A 20104-nucleotide genomic window follows, 5' to 3' on the forward strand; every position below is an offset into this window, starting at 1 on the left:
CTGTGCCCTATAGAAAATGATGTGATTGCACGCAGATTGAGTTGAGGATCTATCAGCCTACTCTATCTAGAGCTTCATGACAGAACTTTGTAAGTTTTTTTTACAGTCTTTTTTCTTTGTCTTTATTGTATTGTACGATGTGCGATGAAATTTGTGGCAGTTCCGATATTAAGACCAAAGTGTCCCTTAAGTGGCTTTATATTATATTCAGTAAGCTAAAGGCATTCAGCCTCTTTCCATAAGTTTTGCTGCCGACAGAAAGGACCAGTTGTGAGCATCTGCTGCATGACTGTAATGAATTTCTATTCATTGTAATTCATGAAATTCTTTTTCTATCAATTCAATTGAAATTCTAATTCAATTTACATTCCTATACCCATGAACTGAAAGGGAGACATTTTCAGTCGTGACTTTTGACCCTAACTTAAAGGAATATGTATCTGTGCTTGCATATCCTCATATTCATTGTATGTCTGATTACAATGGACAGCACACTCTTGTCTTATGCCGTAGTACCACTCCTATTTTAAGAAGTGCAATCTTTCATTTTGTAATGTTACAATTGTTCTCTGACTAAAATAGGATTCGCTGAGGAAGGAAAAACAGCAATTTCTCTATTTTTCAGGCATCAGATGGGAAGATCGCCTTTTTCCTGCATTACAAAATAGTAGCTTTGATTGTATACATATTGTATGAGACAGCTAATTTATTTAATTCTGGTACTCGGACAGAGAGGTTAAAAACTAGTTGTGTGTAGTTTCTATTTGTATTATAAAATGTAATCTTCTTTTCCCACTTCCAATGTAAATCAAGCCCTCAATAGCAAATCTTTACTGAACCGCATCTGCTAATGGGTTTTTATTATAAGCAGTGAATGGCTGAGGCAAATTGATGCAATATCATTTAGAACCACTTGAGGGTGCAAAGTAATTTACTTAATTCACACAGTCCATCTAAATATTTCATACTTCAATGTTATCCATTCATTATGTTTGCATTACTAAAGTGCTAACAGGACATATTTGAAGAGGAGGGAGCAGTTTATCGTTTATATTTATTCAACAGCAGTCGATACAAACTTTAATTTGAAGTGAGCTGCTGCTTCCATGTGTTACATCTGCATGACGGATGAAGAGAATAAGACGAGAAAATGTTGTCCTTTTAAGATTTTAAGACATTTATAATGTTACAAAAGACTTCTATTTCAAATAACTTTGAACTTGCGATTCATCAAATAATCCTGAATAAAATGGTTTCCACAAAAATATTAAGCAGCAAAACTCATTTTACCTTCTCTTTTTATTTCCCCGTCTTTCTTTGCTATACAATAGTTCTTTATTTATTTCACCCAATAATTGTCTGTATGTTAGTGATGAATATGAAATACTGTATATACTGTATACAGCAGTGGCCAAAAGTGATGTTTCTGGCCTAGGGTAATTGACATATTCATCCTTTTATTCAAATATTATAAAAAGTTTGTGAGATTTTGTAAGCATATTGTGTAGTTGTGCTTAAAGTCAGTTGTTTTGTATAGCGCAGTAAATTGTGCAGATACAACTTTTGGTCAGGCTGTCATGCAAAGGAATTATGAACATGCAAAAACAAGAGAGAACCAATAAAATATTAATAGCTGATTATGCTGGAGTCAATGTATGAATTTTCCTGTAAGCTTTTTGTTTTTCTATGCAATTTATTTATTGCATAGTAAAATAAAACATGCTGTTTACCCGCATAATGGTGTGCTTATGGCATCTACCAGCAGAGACTAACTGTCAAAGCTAAACAGTCAAATGTACTATGACAAATGTCTTTTGACATACATGGACAGTAGACAGCAAGTGTCCACGAGAAAGCAGCATGTTTTTCAGTGCCAGTTTGCTATTGGCACAGGATGTCAGACCCTCGTGGACTGCAGCCACACACTCAGTTTCTTCCCAACAGATGCACAATGAGAACCTCAAACATCTTGATGAAAAGTACGCCAGTGTAAAGCAGCCAACTCATTTCAATTAGACTCCAGCAATAGTTGTAGCTCCGGGGAGCGAGGGCTGTTTTCCATTCAGGAAGAGCAGCTGTCTCACTCCATCAGTAGCGTGCGCTTCTCGTTCACAATACACGCAAAATCCCTAAAGAGGCTTTAGTCACATTTAATACCAACATGGCTGTCTGTTACAGAGACAAATGTGAAATCAGGATGAAAAAATGTGGTCTGGTCCCACATGCTACTGCAAATGCCACCCACTCCTTGGTAATGTTACTGGGCATTATTTGAGAGATTTACTCTGCATGTGTTCCCTTACAGAAACATACTATGGTTGTACCAGGGCACAGTGTGGGGTTGTGCACCATTTAGAATTGAGATGCCTTTTAAATGTCAATTCAGTTATTGAATTTTAATTAGGGTAAACAACAGGGTGCAGGACTGTGATTCAATGAAGTAGAAATGGACTGAAATTTAAACAAATTAAGCTTAATTATTGTTATGATTTTGTTATTCATTTTTAACATTTTTGCTTTTTTAGGGCAAGGGCAGAGTGGAGAGTAAAAATAATTATTATCAATTATATTATATTTTTTTATTATATTATTATATTTATATTATAGTATATCATATTGTATTTTAAAGAAATGCCAATTCCAGTTAGAAAATATTATACATGTATCTACACATTTTTCTAAAAGTATTTAAATTAGCTAATGAATCATCATTTGTCAAAATTACCAAATTACCACCTTTACCATTGTCTGCAAATAAAAATAAGCTGACACCTGAACAAAAAACATTGAAGAAACTAGACCTCAGATCTTCGACTTTGTAGTAATTTCTTCCCACAGCTGTGCATTCTCGACTGAAAGGGCTGAGAATATTTGAAGGCGCTGAGTGAAAAATAAAATAATCTAATCAATAAATACTGCAATAAGAAGAAATACAGGAATGTTCACCACAAGATTACTTGAATAGCTATATTTGGAAAGAATTAATCATCCTAGAATAAGTTGGGTATTTTTTGTTTGTTTGTTTGTTTGTTTGTTTGTTTGTTTTTGAGGAGAGCAAAATGAAAAATAATTGAAAAGGCTGGAAAAAGAATTTCACAATGAAATCAAAGTCGTATTTTTTTATGGAATCCTGTGTTATTTATTATACATGATTTATCTGTGCACATCTTTTTTTTTTTACATGCCCTCATTATATTTCATAAAAAATAACTTGCCCTCCCTCTTGATGACGTGTTTACTGGCATCAGGGCGGGACAACCTGTCACTCACATACCGACCAATCGCAAACCACAACCATCCAATCAATTCCCCGTGGACAAAATCAAGTCCTATATTTTTTTCTTGTTCGAGAAGCCGAATATACATCACAATAGGTGTCATGATCTTTGTGTTTGTCTTTGGAATTTTGTTTCACTTCCTGTCTAATGTGCCAATGTTGTAGTTTTTCTCCTTGATTTGTTCCTTGATTGTTTCCACAGGTGTTTCGTGTTTCCCATTTTTTCCCTGTTAGCCTCATGTGTATATACAGCCCTTGTATTTCTCCTGGTCTTTGTCAGTCATTGTTTTGGCCTGTTTTGGTATGGTTCGTTGTGTTGGATCTCCCTTATGGTTCTTAGCTCTCTGGATTCTTCGTGTTCTTTTTTTGTCATTTTGTTTGTTTATTTTCATTTGGATTCTCGCCTCTCCTGTCATCTTCATCCTCCCTTGTAACATAATGATTACCCTACAAATGGATCCAGCAATCCGTTTAATAGGCGCCATCAAGGCAACCATTCCCTCGAGGAATTCCCACACCGGAGACTTTTGGACATTGCATATTCTAAGGATTTCCCAGACTTCCTCATTGACTTTTATTGCTATGGACTCAATAATCATTTCCAAACTATACTTTTCCGTGATGATCCTCGAGGGTCCCTGGTTGAATTCCTGGGTTACACCCTGCAGTTAAGTGGATCTCCCTTCACTGTGGTGGAGGTAGAGAAGGACCCTTCCCCCAAACACTTTTTGGCAGGTGAGGGGTGAGGGGCTATGAGCCTCACAGCCCCCCAGTGCTTCCAAGTCTGGTGGTCTCAGGTCCGGTGGTCCCAAGTCTGGTGGTCTCAGGTCCGTTGGTCTCAAATCTGGTGGTCTCAAGTCGGTGGTCCCAAGTCTGGTGGTCTCAGGTCCGGTGGTCTCAAATCTGGTGGTCTCAAGTCGGTGGTCCCAAGTCCGAAGGTCTCTGCACTTCCATGTCTAGTGGTCTCAAGTCCAGTGCTCTCAGCACATCCAAGTCCAAGGATCTCTGCACTTCTAAGTCTGGTGGTCTCAAGTCGGTGGTCCCAAGTCCGAAGGTCTCTGCACTTCCAAGTCCGGTTGTCCCACATCTGGTTTTCCCATGTCCTGTGGTCTTAGCGCATCCAAGTAGGTGGGTGGATGGTCCCAGTGGGTGGGTGGTCTCAGTACTTTCATGTCCAGTGGTCCCGCCCCTGGTCGTCCCAGGTCCGGTGGTCCCGGAGGTCCTGTTCCCAATTGGCTGCGCTTCTAGTTATGGCAGCTGCCATCTTGTGTATGTGAGTAACACATACTTCGCCAGCTCCTCCTGAGGCGGGGACGACGTCTGCTACAGCTTCTCCCGAGGTGCCGGCGACCACTACTGATTCTCTTGAGGTGGCGCCAACTGCTGTTGAACCCTGTGCCTGCCCTGTTTGAACCCTCTGTTTGCCCTGACATGACCATGGAGATCATCCTTGAAGCTTATGTCTGTCCTGACATGACCACGGAGGTCGTTTCATAAATCTCTGTCTGCATTGACATGGTCATTGAGGCCATCTATGTACCCTCCAAGCTTCCTGTTATGGCCACGGAAGCCGTTTTTAACCTCTTTGTGTTCTCTGTTTTAGCTCAGCCGTGGTGGTCTCCAGTTCCGCCTGCTCTGCCATGGTTTTCTTCCGCCCAGCCGTGGTGGTCTTCATCTCCATCTGCTCCGCCCTGGTCACTTGCTCTGCCGTTGCTCCCCAATCTGCCTCAGTCTCCAGGCATGCTTCCTCTCCATGGGCCTCTGGATTCTTCATGTTCTGTGTCTCCCAGTCCTTTGTTTTCATTTTGTTTTGTTTATTGTTCATGGGCTAGATGAGCAGTGCCACTCTGGAGCACACATACTTATTTCTTAAACCGTAGTCTACGTGATATGACAATTTCACTAATATCGCAATAACAATTTTATTTTGAAATTTACAAAGTATTTAAGCCAATTAGAGGCTTAAATGCTGGTTTAATGAGCTAGAAATAGGAGGTAAAGCTATAAATTCATTTACAACAATGCGCATCAGAGTAATCTCTAATTTGCTAGTATTAATCCCACCTTGGTCCATGTTTTCTGTTGCTTTCTATAGAGATCAGCTTGTTTTCTGTTTGAACACCCATACGAACATGGACAGACTCTCCACAGGGTGGCATCCCTGCGATTTAGACAGAGCACCAAATGCCATGGTAATTATCTGTGCCACTGCGATCCCTGGACTTGAACCACCTTCACAGTCTGCCATAGACAGCCCAGTGTGGGACAGATATGGACAAACCATCCACCCACTCACAGAGTCACTTAGAGCAGACGATCCTATTAAAAACAGACAGTGAAGACACGGGGCTTTATGGGCAACATATTAACGGACTGTAGCTGTGTGCTGCGATGGGTCTTATGATGTGCCATTCTCCCACTGTTACTTTCATGAGGACATAAACAGCCTGCTTATTGATACATTGATCCTTAACTGTGTGTGCCAAAATCAAATCTGAAAACAACCTATCCCTCTGTCTGTCTGTTCAAATCTCTGTCATACATCCATGCACCCTCAAATTTTTGTTCTTCAGCAAAACCTGTTTCTGTTAGGTTCAAAATCAACCCATGTATCAGGCCCATGCTGGGTTCGATGTGCCATAGTTCATAACGAAACGCTATGGCTTCAATTTAGTGAGCTGCCCTGCTGCCTACATGGGCAGCTGTCTTATAACGCAGCATCCTGACTGAAATGAATGTGATGCATATGGGTGACTCCACTTGAAAAAGCTAAGCTAAAATCACAATACTCAAATATATTGTGATGCATAATGTATCATAGCATATCAAGACTTTTTATATTGGTATCTTTATACTGGATATACTCTCCCAAACATTCACACTATTTGTGCCATGATGCTTTGGATTCATAGTTTATTACAGAAATGCACACTTCAAGATGCACAATACAGAAGTAGCTACATCAAACATGGTCAGATTTAAATGGAGGCTTTAATCTTCGAAATGAAGTAAAAAAATACATTTCTGTTTTACACTGGAAAGCGCCGCAAGATTGACGTTTTCTTTGTGAGGCTTTGTAGGTACATGCGTACATGACTAGAAGGACAAATCAAACCAAACAGGCTGAATGACATGATGTAATTCTGGGAAGAAACAAGGTGACATCTAACAAAAATGATAATAGGTTGCTGTAAAAAAAAAAAGACTAAATGACGCGCCTATAAAACATTAGGATGAGGTGCCGGAGAAGACATTAATTTCTCATCTTCCTTTAATTTGGGGGGCTGTTTTGATGGATGAAATGACTAATGAGAACTGAGATCTCACCTTGAAGCTGATGTCCCCTTTCTTGCAGCACAGGCAGGCGAGCATGAGGAAGACAAACGTGAAGAGGCCAGAGAAGGAGACAGCCACCACCGCCAGAGAGGATGGCCATGACAGCTCACTCAGCGGGGAACCACCTGGGGTGCACAAACACACACTCGGTGTCAAACTCCAAGCCACAGACTACAGTGCATGAAGGCTCACTGACAATGTTTAAAGGTGAAATGTATTATGTATGTGCCTCTAGTGCATAAGTGGATCCAAACAGAAGATGTATTTTCCCAAACAGTCTTCCCCATCTGTCAATAATCAGATCCATTTCTTTGCATTTATGGTTTAAAAAAAACAAAAAACGTTGGTTACATTTTGATTTAAGGTGTCGGTGTTACAGTTTAATTATACATTTAAGTACTGAGTAATAATAATTAACTACAATTACTGACTAATGTTAGGATTGGGGTTTGGTTTAGGGTTAGTTGCATGTAATTATGAATTATTTATAGTTAATACTACAGTCACTACAATTTACATGTAACAAGGACACTGTAAAATAAAGTGTTACTGACTTTATCTTTACAGTCAGCATGAAATCGAAATTGGCCCTATATGCACATTTCAAGGCTTGTGGTTAACCATTAATCCGTGGAAATTAATCCACAGAAGAAGAAAATGATGGTAAAAATTTACAATAAGGCCCATTTGTTAACATTAGATAATGCATTCACCAACATTAACTAACATTGAACAATATGTTTTCACTGCATTTATTAACCTTTCTTAATGTTAGTTAATACAAATGTTCATGACGTGCATTAACTAATGTTATCAGATACAACTTTTGATCTTAGAAATGTATTAGTAAATGATGAGATTAACATTAACTAACATTAATAAATGCTGTAGAAGTATTGTTCAGTATCTGTTTACTTTTCTAGCTAATTTGTAGTTAACTAATGTTAACAAATTAATAAGTGTTACCAACGTGTTTGTCTGCGTAACCTTTAGTCAAAATCAGAAAATTTGCCAAATAACTAATATACATTAAAACACCAGAAAAAACCCCAGACAACCATTACAGACAAAATTGCATTTTCACTATCTTTACGAAGGGAGAGACTATTGGGGGCTATTAACAGCTGATAAGACAATAACTCATGTTATCTAAATGTTTCATAACAGCATGTGAAGCAGCATGCAGCTGCTGTCAGAAATTTGATTTGGTGTGCATCACATTTGAACAGATCACCTGTCCATGAAGGAACATGATGAAACCACCGCTAATGTAAGCCAAATCTGCTTTTTTTGTTGCGGTGAATCACTGAAACACAATCTGCATGATAATGCAGTATAGGGTTTTTAAAAAACTAGATATGAGATGACACTTGTTGTTCATAATTAAACGCAAGTTGCACAGTTTTATCATTTAGTGAAGTGAGAGACAGCGATATGGGTGTCATAAAGTGATTTCCCATCAAAAAACTCAAATTCTCCCATTACTTTTACCTTAATGGCATTGAAAACCTGTATGGCATATATATATATATATATTGCAGACTGCCTATGCTGCTCATTTTCATACACCAAAATGGATAGTAATTCACACTGCCAAGCTCCAAAATTGACAAAAAGCACCATAAAAGTATCATTAAAGTTAGTCAATGCAACTTGTGCCCTATATTTCAAATCGTCTGAGTGCAGTAGTGATATACTACTTTCAACCCGAAAGTTAGCTTCATCCTGGTTCCCTCGACAAAAAGTCAATTTTCAATTAGCTTTTGGATGATTGCAGATCTGGTCTGTGACAAACAATAGCTTATGATACTTACACCTTTTGAGTTACACGTTTAAACGTTAATTTTCCCAAATGAACAAAACTTTTATGATTTTTTATCGACCAAATACTATCTCCAGAAGTAAAAAAGCTAAACGTAGGCAATAAACGAACTACACCAAGCTCACATGACTTCAGCGTCACTACCATTAGGCTTCAAACAAATCGATCATTCTTTATATAAAATCTACAACAATTTGCAAATTTTGAGTTAGAATAGTTTGTAAAAGCATGAGTATAAACACAATGAGGCTCTGAAAGCAGACTATTGAGTAGATCAGGTTACCTTTTTGGCGTGATGACGTTTTATGTCCCCTATAGTCCCATTTAGCCACTTGTAAACAATCGCCTTTTCAAGACGCATAAAATCACAACACATTAAAACAATTCCGAGTGGGGTATTACTGATGTATTTTATAAAACATAAAAATAACCTTGTGTTAATGTAATGGCCAGTAAGAGCTGTGCATGTAAACCTGAGTCTCCTGGCCTCAAGAAGCGCACTAGCAACTGATGCTAGCGGCTGTGGTCTTTAGCATCCTTGTTAGTGCACCTGCCACCCACGCCAGAGACCACGGTACGAATTGCATTTGGAGCGGTTTGAGTAGGACCGGTTACATTTGGTGCCGTGACCCGGGTTGGAGTGAGGTTTAGGGGTATGAGTGTAACGGACATTGGTCAGTAAGAGCTGTGCGTGTAAACCTCACTCTCCTGGCCTCAAGAGGCGCTCTAGCGACTGACGCTAACGGCTGCAGTCTTTAGCGCCCTTGTTAGCACGCACGCCTCCCAGGCCGGAGACCACGGTTCGAATCACGCTCGGAGCGGTTCAAGTACGACCAGTTGCATTAACCACAGACCTTATTTCAGGCATTTAACCAAAAAACTATTGACTTCAGGACAATGGAAGCGAAAATGCAAACTCGTTTCTGGACTTCAGGACTCACTTCTGTAGCAATAAATTGCTGTTCTGTGAAAAAAAGACCTAAATTAGGCCTAAATTAAATCTTTATTGTAAAGATGCAGATCAATTCATGCATAAAAAATCCAGAGACATGGAAACGACTAAAATCAAATTGGCTTATGCATAATAATAACACTGTACAGTGACTTGTAAGAGACTTGTAAAATGCCGTCAGATAATGATTAATGAAGTGTCCGTTTGAGGTAAAGTTGTTGCCATTTAAACATGCCTCCCAACTGTCCAGTTTGATTTCCTGTATGCTAATGAAGCAGAAGCGATGGGACTCAGGCCAACAGCATTTAGGCCTTTTCACACTCAGTTATTACAAGGACAACGCAGGGTGTGGTGTCACATTTTGGACCACTGAGATTTAATCTGACTTTCACTGTAATCCTGCTGTCAGCAAGGGACAAAGACACACACAAAGACACATGTTAAGCATGTGCTGTCTCTCTCTCTCTCTCTCTCTCTCTCTCTCTCTCTCTCTCTCTCTCTCTCTCTCTTTTGAAAAGTGCATGAACATTCAGATCTGCAAAACTCTTCACCACAATGACAATGTGTCCTGAAATGGAGGAAGTGGCTTGTTTTGCTGATATGCTGACACATGTCGCTGTGGACACCATGTTCCACATATGACATCTGTCACTGCTCATGTGGGTTGAAAGGTTAATGTCTTGCAACAGAAATAGACATGGGATAATATAAACACACACAAATATAAGAAAACAAAACTCTGATGGGCTCTGCACCAAAACATGGAGCTGCCCTGCTGTATAATACCTACATAGGCATCTGTCTTTGACAAAAAGGGTGGCTTCCTAATAAAGCTGTCTATGTAGGCATTTCTGTAGGTTTTGGAACAGGAGGCAGTGACCAGTGTCTGGAGCATGTGTGTACACACAACACCACATGCAGAGACACGGTCAGCAACGTGCGAAAGCATTTCTCCCACCCACTCCTGCGTCTCCATGGTAACAGGCTGGCTGACTGACCCGTCATGTATTGCACTTTCACTTTTTGTCAAATCTCTCCTCAGCCCCCACCTTTCATAATGATGACACATTTCTGCTGATGCATTAACAGCTGCTCCTATCTTCCTCTGCTTCTTTTATCAGGTTTCTCCCCCCTCACACCCAAGCATTCTCGCACAGTCTCCTAAACACACAGCTTCGCTTCCCTGGGGTGTAAGTGTACACAGGAGATTAGAGCTGAGATGATGACGAGAGCAGGACGCGAGCTACTGAATTTAAAACAGTGAAACAGCTTTCTCCTGCTTTTCTGAAATAAGAGCACACAGCACAGGTGTTCGGTATCGCACACTATCATAGTTCTTCTGCAATATGCAAGTATGCAAAGTGTCTGCATGCATAGATGCAGTTGTCACCAAAAAAGCTGTCTTAAAGGGTTAGTTCACCCAAAAATGAAAATTATGTCATTAATAACTCACCCTCGTGTCGTTCCAAGCCCGTAAGACCTCAAATCATCTTCGGAACACAGTTTAAGATATTTTGGATTCAGTCCGAGAGCTTTTTGTCCCTCCATTGAAAATCTATGTACGGTATACTGTCCTTGTCCAGAAAGGCAATAAAGACATAATCAAAATAGTCCACGTGACCTCAGTGGGTTAGTTAGAATTTTTTGAAGCATCGAAAATACATTTTGTTCCAAAAATAACGAAAATGACGACTTTATTCAGCATTGTATTCTCTTCCGGTTCTGTTGCCAATCCGCGTTCATGAGTCCGCTGACATAAGACGAGCTGACGTGTTATCTGGTGCGCCCGAGCTTCGTTTACAGTCTGAGGGAGACGCACGCTGTAAACAAAACAATCTTTGCAAACATGTCTAAAGATTTCGACACAGGGGAAGACTTGCATTTTTTTTAACCAGACATATTTATTTGAACCCGAATACACAGACGCACCAGATACACGTCAGCACCGTCTTACGTCATCAGCGTCACTGACCTCGTGAATGCGGATTGACAACAGAACCGGAAGACAATACAATGCTGAATAAAGTCGTCGTTTTTGTTATTTTTGGAACAAAATGTATTTTCGATGCTTCAAAACATTCTAACTAACCCACTGATGTCACGTGGACTACTTTGATGATGTCTTTATTTCCTTTCTGGACAAGGACAGTATACCGTACATAGATTTTCAATGGAGGGACAAAAAGCTCTCGGACTAAATCTAAAATATCTTAAACTGTGCTCCGAAGATGAACGGAGGTCTTACGGGCTTGGAACGACATGAGGGTGAGTCATTAATGACATCATTTTAATTTTTGGGTGAACTAACCCTTTAATGAATGTTAATTAGGTGCTGACATTTAAAGAGGACATATTATGCCCTTTTGCAAAGTAGTGATTTTGTTTTTGGGCTCTACTAGAACAGGATTTCATGCTTGAATGTACAAAAAACACAAATTATTTTTCACATATTTTACATTGTTGCAGCACCTCTCTTCCTAGTCTGTTAGTAACGCTCTAGGGTGCGTTTCCCGAACGTATCGATAGCAAACTATGGTCGCCAATTCCGTCGTCATCTGCATAGTTGCCAGCATCGCAAAGTTGTGTGGTTGGAACGACAGCTCTCGAACTGTGGTTAGAAGCATAGTTTCCGTGTTTGCATGACGTTTTGACTTAATAAATCCTTATATCTGGAGCAAAATAGGCATGACATTCAGAACAATCTATATCTTTTATTTCGAATATATATTGTAATTTACAACTTTTAGTTTGTCAAGAGTTTTAAAGCGTCAACGTTTTTGAATAGTCCGCATGTGCGTACGTTCTCTAAAAACGAGCCTAAATCTGTAAAAGCAAAATAACTGAGAAAAATTTGAATTAGTACTCAGATGCCATGTCTGTAATTTATAGCAAAAAGATTAGCATTAATTCAATCTCAAACGGATTAATTAAAAGAAGTTATTACTCCACTACATGCGTGACATCAATAACCAACATGGTTGAACGACAAATTTGCGAAAAATATGGTTTCGGGAAACAGTTGTGACGAGCTAGATGATTTCTACGAAGCAGCAAGTCACGTCGTTGTACCACAAATACAGCCCTGTTTAGTTCTGTGTCTATTTGTTGAATAGTAAGTATCAACACATTACCAATTCAACCAGGCCTTGCCCCTTTATTTAGCAAATGCCTTGGGCGGTAGGGGTGTGAATCCTCACTGGACTTATGTCCACTATTTGATTCGATATCACAATGCATACTGTATGTTTACGTCAATGAATACAAGCAGTCAGATATATGTAGTCCCTTTTTATTTGATCTGCTCCAAGAATGTACACTTCCTAAATGTAGTCCAACAAAACTTAAATCTGAACACAGTAGACGACAGGAGCATTTAGAACTAAATAGATAAAGCGCATGAAACTGTCAAGAAGTTTACAAAATAATGCACTCGCACACACGCACACATTGTAAATGTTAAAATAGTGGGTGCATTTATATTACTCGCTTTTGTGTTTGCGCGTATACGATGAATAACGTCAGAGAAACGTCAAAACAATGGCTATAATCGATTATGATCTATTACTGCATCAATGCAGAATTGCCCATGTCCGCATCGTGATTCATCGTAAAAAATTATTCATTTCAACACCCCATATTTAAATGAGGTGTATTGTGACGTGTTCATTCCTTCAGGAATTTTGAAACAGTGTGCACTGATATAGAGAATAACTCTCTTTAGAGTGACTTTGTGCTTCGTAACTTTGCAGAGTTTTTTCATGCTCAATCAACAGCATTAAACTCAAAAATGAGTTTTGTTGGTATAAATTAATGTATTTAGGTTTATTTGGATCGAAAGGCAGTATGTTAAAGAGTTAGCTCGAAACTCAAGTGAGAATATTTTCAATGAAACCTAAGAGATTTCTGTCCCTCCACTGATAGTCCATTACACCAAAACTTTGACGCTTCAAACAGTTAAAGTTAAGACATGCGAGAACAAGCCACATTGGCTTTTGCACGTCAAGCAAGTACAATTATGCTTCCATTTGCCATATTTAATGTGCTACATGTATGTGCATTGATCAATGTTTTCATGTAAATAAAAGCATAAATGAAATCTGTTTATTATATAAAGCAATCGAGTCCCTTCAAAAGACTTGGGTTAAACTGCTTGATTCATATGGATTACTTTCTGATGTCTTTATGAACTTATTGAAGCAAAGTTTTGGTGTAATCAGACTTTAACAGAATTGTAACAGAAATCTCTCAGACTGCATTAGAAAAATATCATACCTTGTGTTTCATAGATGATCCAAAGTCTTGACATAAGGGAGAGTAAGCATACATACTTCAGAACATACTTTATTAACAGCAATGCTAGCGGAACACAAATTTCTTTCAGATGAGAAGACAGCAGCTGGAGTTGTGGAGTGTAAGGACATAATAATGGCAGGCTAGTTTAGGGTGAGAGAGTAGATAGAGGAGACACTGGGGACATAAGACATTCTTTTTACTGTGACTCACTCTACTCATGGCGGATTTTACTAGACAGGCTTCCCTCCAAACTCTATTTTCATACCAATTTATCCTCTTTAGTAGGTCTTGACACTGAACCCAAAACTGTATTTTGATGGTCCATTTTAGACATTCTGCTGACTATAAGTAACTTTGCAACTACATCTCAAATAACTCTCATTACAGTATTAGTAGACTGTTAGGTTAGAGTTAGTTGTTAGAGTTTGGGTTAGTAGAATTTGACATTTGTAGTTGCAAAGTTACTTGTAGAATGTCTGTTGGCGGAGCATCAAAATAAAGTGTCAGTAGAAATTAAGCACAGTCTACTAATACTCTAATGAGAGTTATTTGACATTTAGTTGCAAGTTACTTAGTAGAATGACTAAAGTGGACCATCAAAATTGTTACCATACATTTTTCTGGTCTGCTCTTTTCATCCAGGTTACCCAAAAACAGACTTCACAAAAAGTAAGGGAAAATGAACTGGAAATAGTATCTATTAAACCAGCATTATTGCATGTTCAATTGTAAAGTAGCTGTGAAACCTGATTTTTCCCTTTCTTTGATGGACATTGCCATAGTATGTCTCATTCCCACTGTAAAAAACAAATGATCTGTTTGTACGCAAAATAGTGATGACTGACACTAGCTATGTTTCCATCCATATTGTTATGTGCATTTTGGGATATAGCATTAAAAAAATGGATGTAAATGCCCAAGATGGTCATAAATTCTAAAAATGCACATAAAAAACACATGCGTTCAATTGAAAAACAGAAAACAACTGTCAATTTGACAGCCCTAGTAAATACACTTTAAAGTACACTTTTTTTATTCAAAATTGTAAATAAAAAAAAAGTTTATTGAAGTTTGTTTTACATTTTAATTTGTTATTGTCTGTGAAATTTGAAAGTAAATCCTTGGGAGTGAATTCAAGTTGCAAAATGCAGTTGTAAGCATTAACTAAGAGTGCAACAGTATTTAGCTGTAGTGTGTATGTGGCCTAATTTTATGAGCTCCCAGATTCTCTTTATTACAAAGCTGTTTAAACACAGACAGGTCTGAGATGGGACTCTTGAGATGGATACACAAAGTTGCAGTTTCAGCACTCTCTGTTATTGGAAAGGGGCAGTAGGAGAAAATGAGGGAAATAACTGATTGATATAGAGAGAAGAGGCCCTATATCTTCAGCTATCCTAACAAACCCACTATCAGAGCTTGCATGTCGCTGCCTCTATAGTGAGTTCATTGTTTACATGGTCCAGTCACAAAAGTTTCTAGTTTTAACGTTGATGCCAAGCTATGTCGATTTAGCACTGTGCTGATTTAGGAGATAAAATATAAAAGCGATAGAGCAAAGTGCGGAGCAGTAAGCAAGAGCGTCCGAACAGTAGTTAAGCAGGGAGCAGGGCTTCCACATGTATTACACTAACACATGTGGGGTCTGTGGTAGTCACTGCTGGGTTCTGCTGACAGGCAATGCTAAGAGATGCTGCTAATAACACAGAGTGACTGCAGAGAGCCTCAGGTGCTGTGGCTGCTGTTAACCTGTGCTGTGTGAACGTCCTCCAACTGCACAGGACACTCACAGTGGTACAGTGTGGCTGAGTTACACCTAATCTATCATCCAAAATGGAGGGTTACTCTATGAAGGTTTGCAGGTCATTATATACTAACTACTATAAAACATAATAGGTAATATCCAAATATCTCAGTATGGATGCAACTATTCTAATAACAATTTTCTTTAAAGGGATAGTTCACCCCAAAATGAAAATTCTGTCAGTATTTACTCACCCTCATGTTGTTCCAACCCCGTAAGATTTCCGTTCATGTTCGCAAAAACAAACAAAAATACAGACTTTATTTCAACTATTAATTTCCTTCTCTGTGGGCCTCTAGTCAGTTAACGTAGTGTGATTGCTTAGAGCTACGTCACACGTAGGCTCACTATTGGTTGACGCTGGTCATGTGTGTGATGCGTGTGACGTAAAACAACAGAAGCTTACGCTGTTACACTACTGTACTGACTCGAGGCCCACAGAGAAGGAAATGAATAGTTGAAATAAAGTCGTTATTTTTGTTTTTTTTGCGAACAAGTGTCAATCCCTTAAGAAGCCTATGGAGGAGTGAGACAGCTCTCAGATTTAATCAAAAATATCTTAATTCGTGTTCTGAAGATGAACGAAGGTCTTAAGGGGTTGGAACAACATGAGGATGAGTAAATACTGACAGAATTTTCATTTTTTGGTGAACTATCCCTTTAATATATTGTAAAATGTAACATGCAACCACTCTTAGACCTTCAACTTTTGAACTGGGCCCTGCACAAGCTCCCGTTCAAGATGTTAACACAGAAATTTATTCTGACATGTGTTCGCCATACTGATTGGTTTACAGCAATAGTCCTGAAGGATGCGTACTTCCATGTCTCGATTTTGCCTTGACACCAACAGTTCCTTTGGTTGTCTTGCGAGGGTCAGGCATACCAGTACAAGGCTCTCGGATGGATGGACGGATGGATGGACGGATGGACAGATGGATGGACGGATGGATGGACGGATGGATGGACCGATGGATGGATGGATGGACAGATGGATTGATGGATGGATGGATGGATGGACGGATGGATGGACGGATGGATGGACGGATGGACAGATGGATGGACAGATGGATGGACGGATGGATGGACGGATGGACAGACAGACGGATGGATGGATGGACAGATGGATTGATGGATGGATGGATGGATGGACGGATGGATGGACAGATGGATGGATGGATGGATGGATGGATGGATGGATGGATGGATGGACGGATGGACAGATGGATGGACGGATGGATGGACGGATGGACGGATGGACAGATGGATGGACGGATGGACAGATGGACAGACAGACGGATGGATGGATGGACGGATGGATGGATGGTTGGATCGATGGACGGATGGATGGACAGACAGACGGATGGATGGACGGACAGATGGATTGATGGATGGATGGTTGGATCGATGGACGGATGGATGGACAGACAGACGGATGGATGGACGGACAGATGGATGGATGGATGGATGGATGGATGGATAGATGGATGGATGGATGGACAGATGGATGGACGGATGGACAGACAGACAGATGGATGGACAGATGGATGGACAGATGGATGGACGGATGGATGGACGGATGGACAGACAGACGGATGGATGGATGGACAGATGGATTGATGGATGGATGGATGGATGGACGGATGGATGGACAGATGGATGGATGGATGGATGGATGGATGGATGGACGGATGGACAGATGGATGGACCGATGGATGGACGGATGGACGGATGGACAGATGGATGGACAGACAGACGGATGGATGGATGGACGGATGGATGGATGGTTGGATCGATGGACGGTTGGATGGACAGACAGACGGATGGATGGACGGACAGATGGATTGATGGATGGATGGACGCATGGGCGGATGGATGGATGGATGGACAGATGGATGGACAGATGGACAGATGGATGGACGGATGGATGGACCGATGGATGGACGGATGGACAGATGGATGGACAGATGGATGGATGGATGGGCGGATGGACAGACAGACGGATGGATGGATGGACAGATGGATTGATGGATGGATGGATGGATGGATGGATGGATGGATGGATGGATGGACGGATGGATGGATGGATGGATGGAGGGATGGATGGATGGATGCTCATAAACTCTCGCAAAAAGGATCCAAGAAACAGGCAAAAATCCGAGAACCAAGAGACAATAGACAACGATACCAGGGAGAATGCTCAGAAATGCAGCGCAACAACAGACAAAACTTCGCAGTGAGTGAATGAGAAAACCAGGCTTACATGGGGTGAGCTAAACAAGATGATGAGACACAGGTGAATGTGATCAGTGATGATGAGTCCGGGCAGTGAGTTATGGGAAATGTAATTTGTGAGGGAATAACAATAATCTGAAGTGGAGTGCCCTCTTGTGGCTATCAAGCGCACTCCAGCAGATGACCGTTACACAAAGCTTCACTGAAAATCACTTCATTTTTTGACACCCTCTTCGGGGCTTTGGTGTCAAGGCTAACATCACTACCAAGCAGTGCTCGCACACCTGAAATCCCGTCACTTGCTCTTCATATCGGTTATAAATATTATTAATATATGGTGTATATAAATATTACGCATGCAATCAGGTGAGCTACATGACTTCTCCCCCATTTTCTCTCACACACACACACACACATACATGAGCCTTCCTTTCAGGAGAGCGTATTAAGCTTTAAAATCATTATTCATCACCAGCAGTAAAAGTCGTCATCTTTTATATGCATGTCCGGATAACAGATTGCATGTAGACAGATGTAGACTGCAGAGTTGGGTGGGGTGGAGTGGGGACAGGGCAGGAGTGGCACTACTAGGTATGAAGGAAAATTTCATTTTCATGAAATTTTATTAAACCATGGTTACATGGTTCGCCTATAGGCATGCGCCAGCCCTGATTACAAGGCACTATTTTATCTAGGAAAGACAAAATAATTAAAAGTTTTACGGTTTTAGGCATGGAAGTTGAGTCAAATGTGATGCAAAAGAAGGATATGAGCAAGTCAAGTTGACTTATTTAAACCAGGAATGAAGCAGCAAGTTATTTTAGCTCACAGAGAACGAAACAGCACCTCCAAAACAGGAAGGGAGAGTAGACTGGTTCATTTTCCAGAACATTATGACACAGGAGGTTAGCTGGTGAAGCAGTGGTGTAGAGAGTGTAATGGGTAAATGTGAATTTGTGCGGTGTGAATAAGAAACCTGATGGAGGAGAGCCCTCAAGGTCAGGACTGAAAAGTGCTTTTGTAATATTCAGCACAGCATACGAAAGCATAGTGTTTTTTTCTTATTATGACACAATGTCCTACTACGACTTAATTTATTTAAGTACAACAGTTGAACTTTATGTCATCATCATTGTCGCAACTATTCAAACAACTCTTTTGTATTTCTTTAATATACTCTCACTCTTTGCAAATGAATGTTAAAAAAAACCTACCAAAAACAACCCCGTTAGTCCTTGAAATTCAGAAGCAGGTGTTGTCCAAAAGACATATAACTCCCCACAGACCTTCAGACATGGACATTAATTCCAAAACTCATCAGCCAGGAGACCTTCAGGACACGAGCTGGGCTTTATGAAGTAGTGGCACAACATTGTTGTGGCATCAATAAGTTATTGCCTCATCCTCTAGTAGGAGTGGACACTGTCTACAGCGAGAGAGCATATTTTAACAACGCCGGACCCCAATCTCGCTGATGCCTAAAAGGAAGGAAGAACAGAGGGGAGGGGGGCCACCTATGTCCCTATTTTTAGCCTCCATCTCTCTCTCTCTTGCTGTTTTTCTCATGTATACGCACTCTTCCTTCTCATGCCTCAGCACAGCATAAGTTTCCAGCTGAGCTGTTCTTTCCCTCGTGTTTGTACACTTTAAAAGCACGCAAGCACACAGACCCACAATGCCTTCCACCTCTGTGACCGGGTGCCGACAGATTTGCAGGGTTGGTGATGTGCCAATCTCGACACTGCGATAAAACCTCCTGTAAGGGAGGGATGCTTTCCGGGGTTATTAAAGTTAAAGCAACATTTGTTATATTTCAATTTTGTTTACCTAAATAGTTAAAACTTAAATAAAATGATTAAAAACTATATAGACCTTTTTTAACTATTAAAAATGATACAAACAACAAAAAACAAAATTTGAATAAAAATGGAAAATATAAAAATAAAAACTGATTCAAAATATTATTAAAAACTATAATAGTATCTCAAAGATACTAAAATAACACTGATACATTCTTCCAACCCAGTTTTATTTCAGTATTGTTTATATACGTAGTTATAGTATTTATGAATATTTTGAATTAGCTTTTGTTAGGTTTTAGTAATTGGTTATTTGCTTTTGTCAATTTTCATTAGATTGTGTTTTTTCTCTCTCTCTATTTCTATTTAGATTACATTTATTTTTATTTCAGTTTTAGTTTTAGTCCTTTTAGCACTTCTTTAACTTTTTATTTCAGTTACAGAATTGCCAGGGAAACATTTAAATTTTTTCTTAAATTTTCTTTTTTTTACTTCAAATATTAAAATATTTTAATCTAATATTTCTATATTTTAATTTATTTCTGCTCTATATCACTTATTAAAATCATTTTTCAACAGTTTAAGC

General features: G+C 39.6%; 1 protein-coding gene across 2 annotated transcripts in view; it reads right to left on the reverse strand.

Moving 5' to 3' along the window:
• The window catches only part of aatka (apoptosis-associated tyrosine kinase a), a 50782-nt gene that overhangs the window by 18561 nt on the left and 12117 nt on the right, over positions 1-20104 (reverse strand). The window contains exons 1-2 of one of the 2 annotated variants that reach the window (XM_077211809.1): positions 18934-19173; positions 6605-6738 (exon numbers count right to left, since the gene is read on the reverse strand). In XM_077211809.1, the coding sequence (XP_077067924.1) occupies positions 6605-6649 (45 nt within the window). In that variant the 5' untranslated portion in view covers positions 6650-6738; positions 18934-19173. Of the gene's footprint in view, positions 1-6604; positions 6739-18933; positions 19174-20104 lie in introns of those variants that run through there. The other variant, XM_077211808.1, reaches the window with a different exon arrangement.

This window comes from Siphateles boraxobius, unplaced genomic scaffold (genome assembly GCF_051911475.1).
Source record: "Siphateles boraxobius isolate OS27281-9 unplaced genomic scaffold, OSU_SipBor_1 66, whole genome shotgun sequence".
Lineage (NCBI taxonomy): Eukaryota > Metazoa > Chordata > Actinopteri > Cypriniformes > Leuciscidae > Siphateles > Siphateles boraxobius.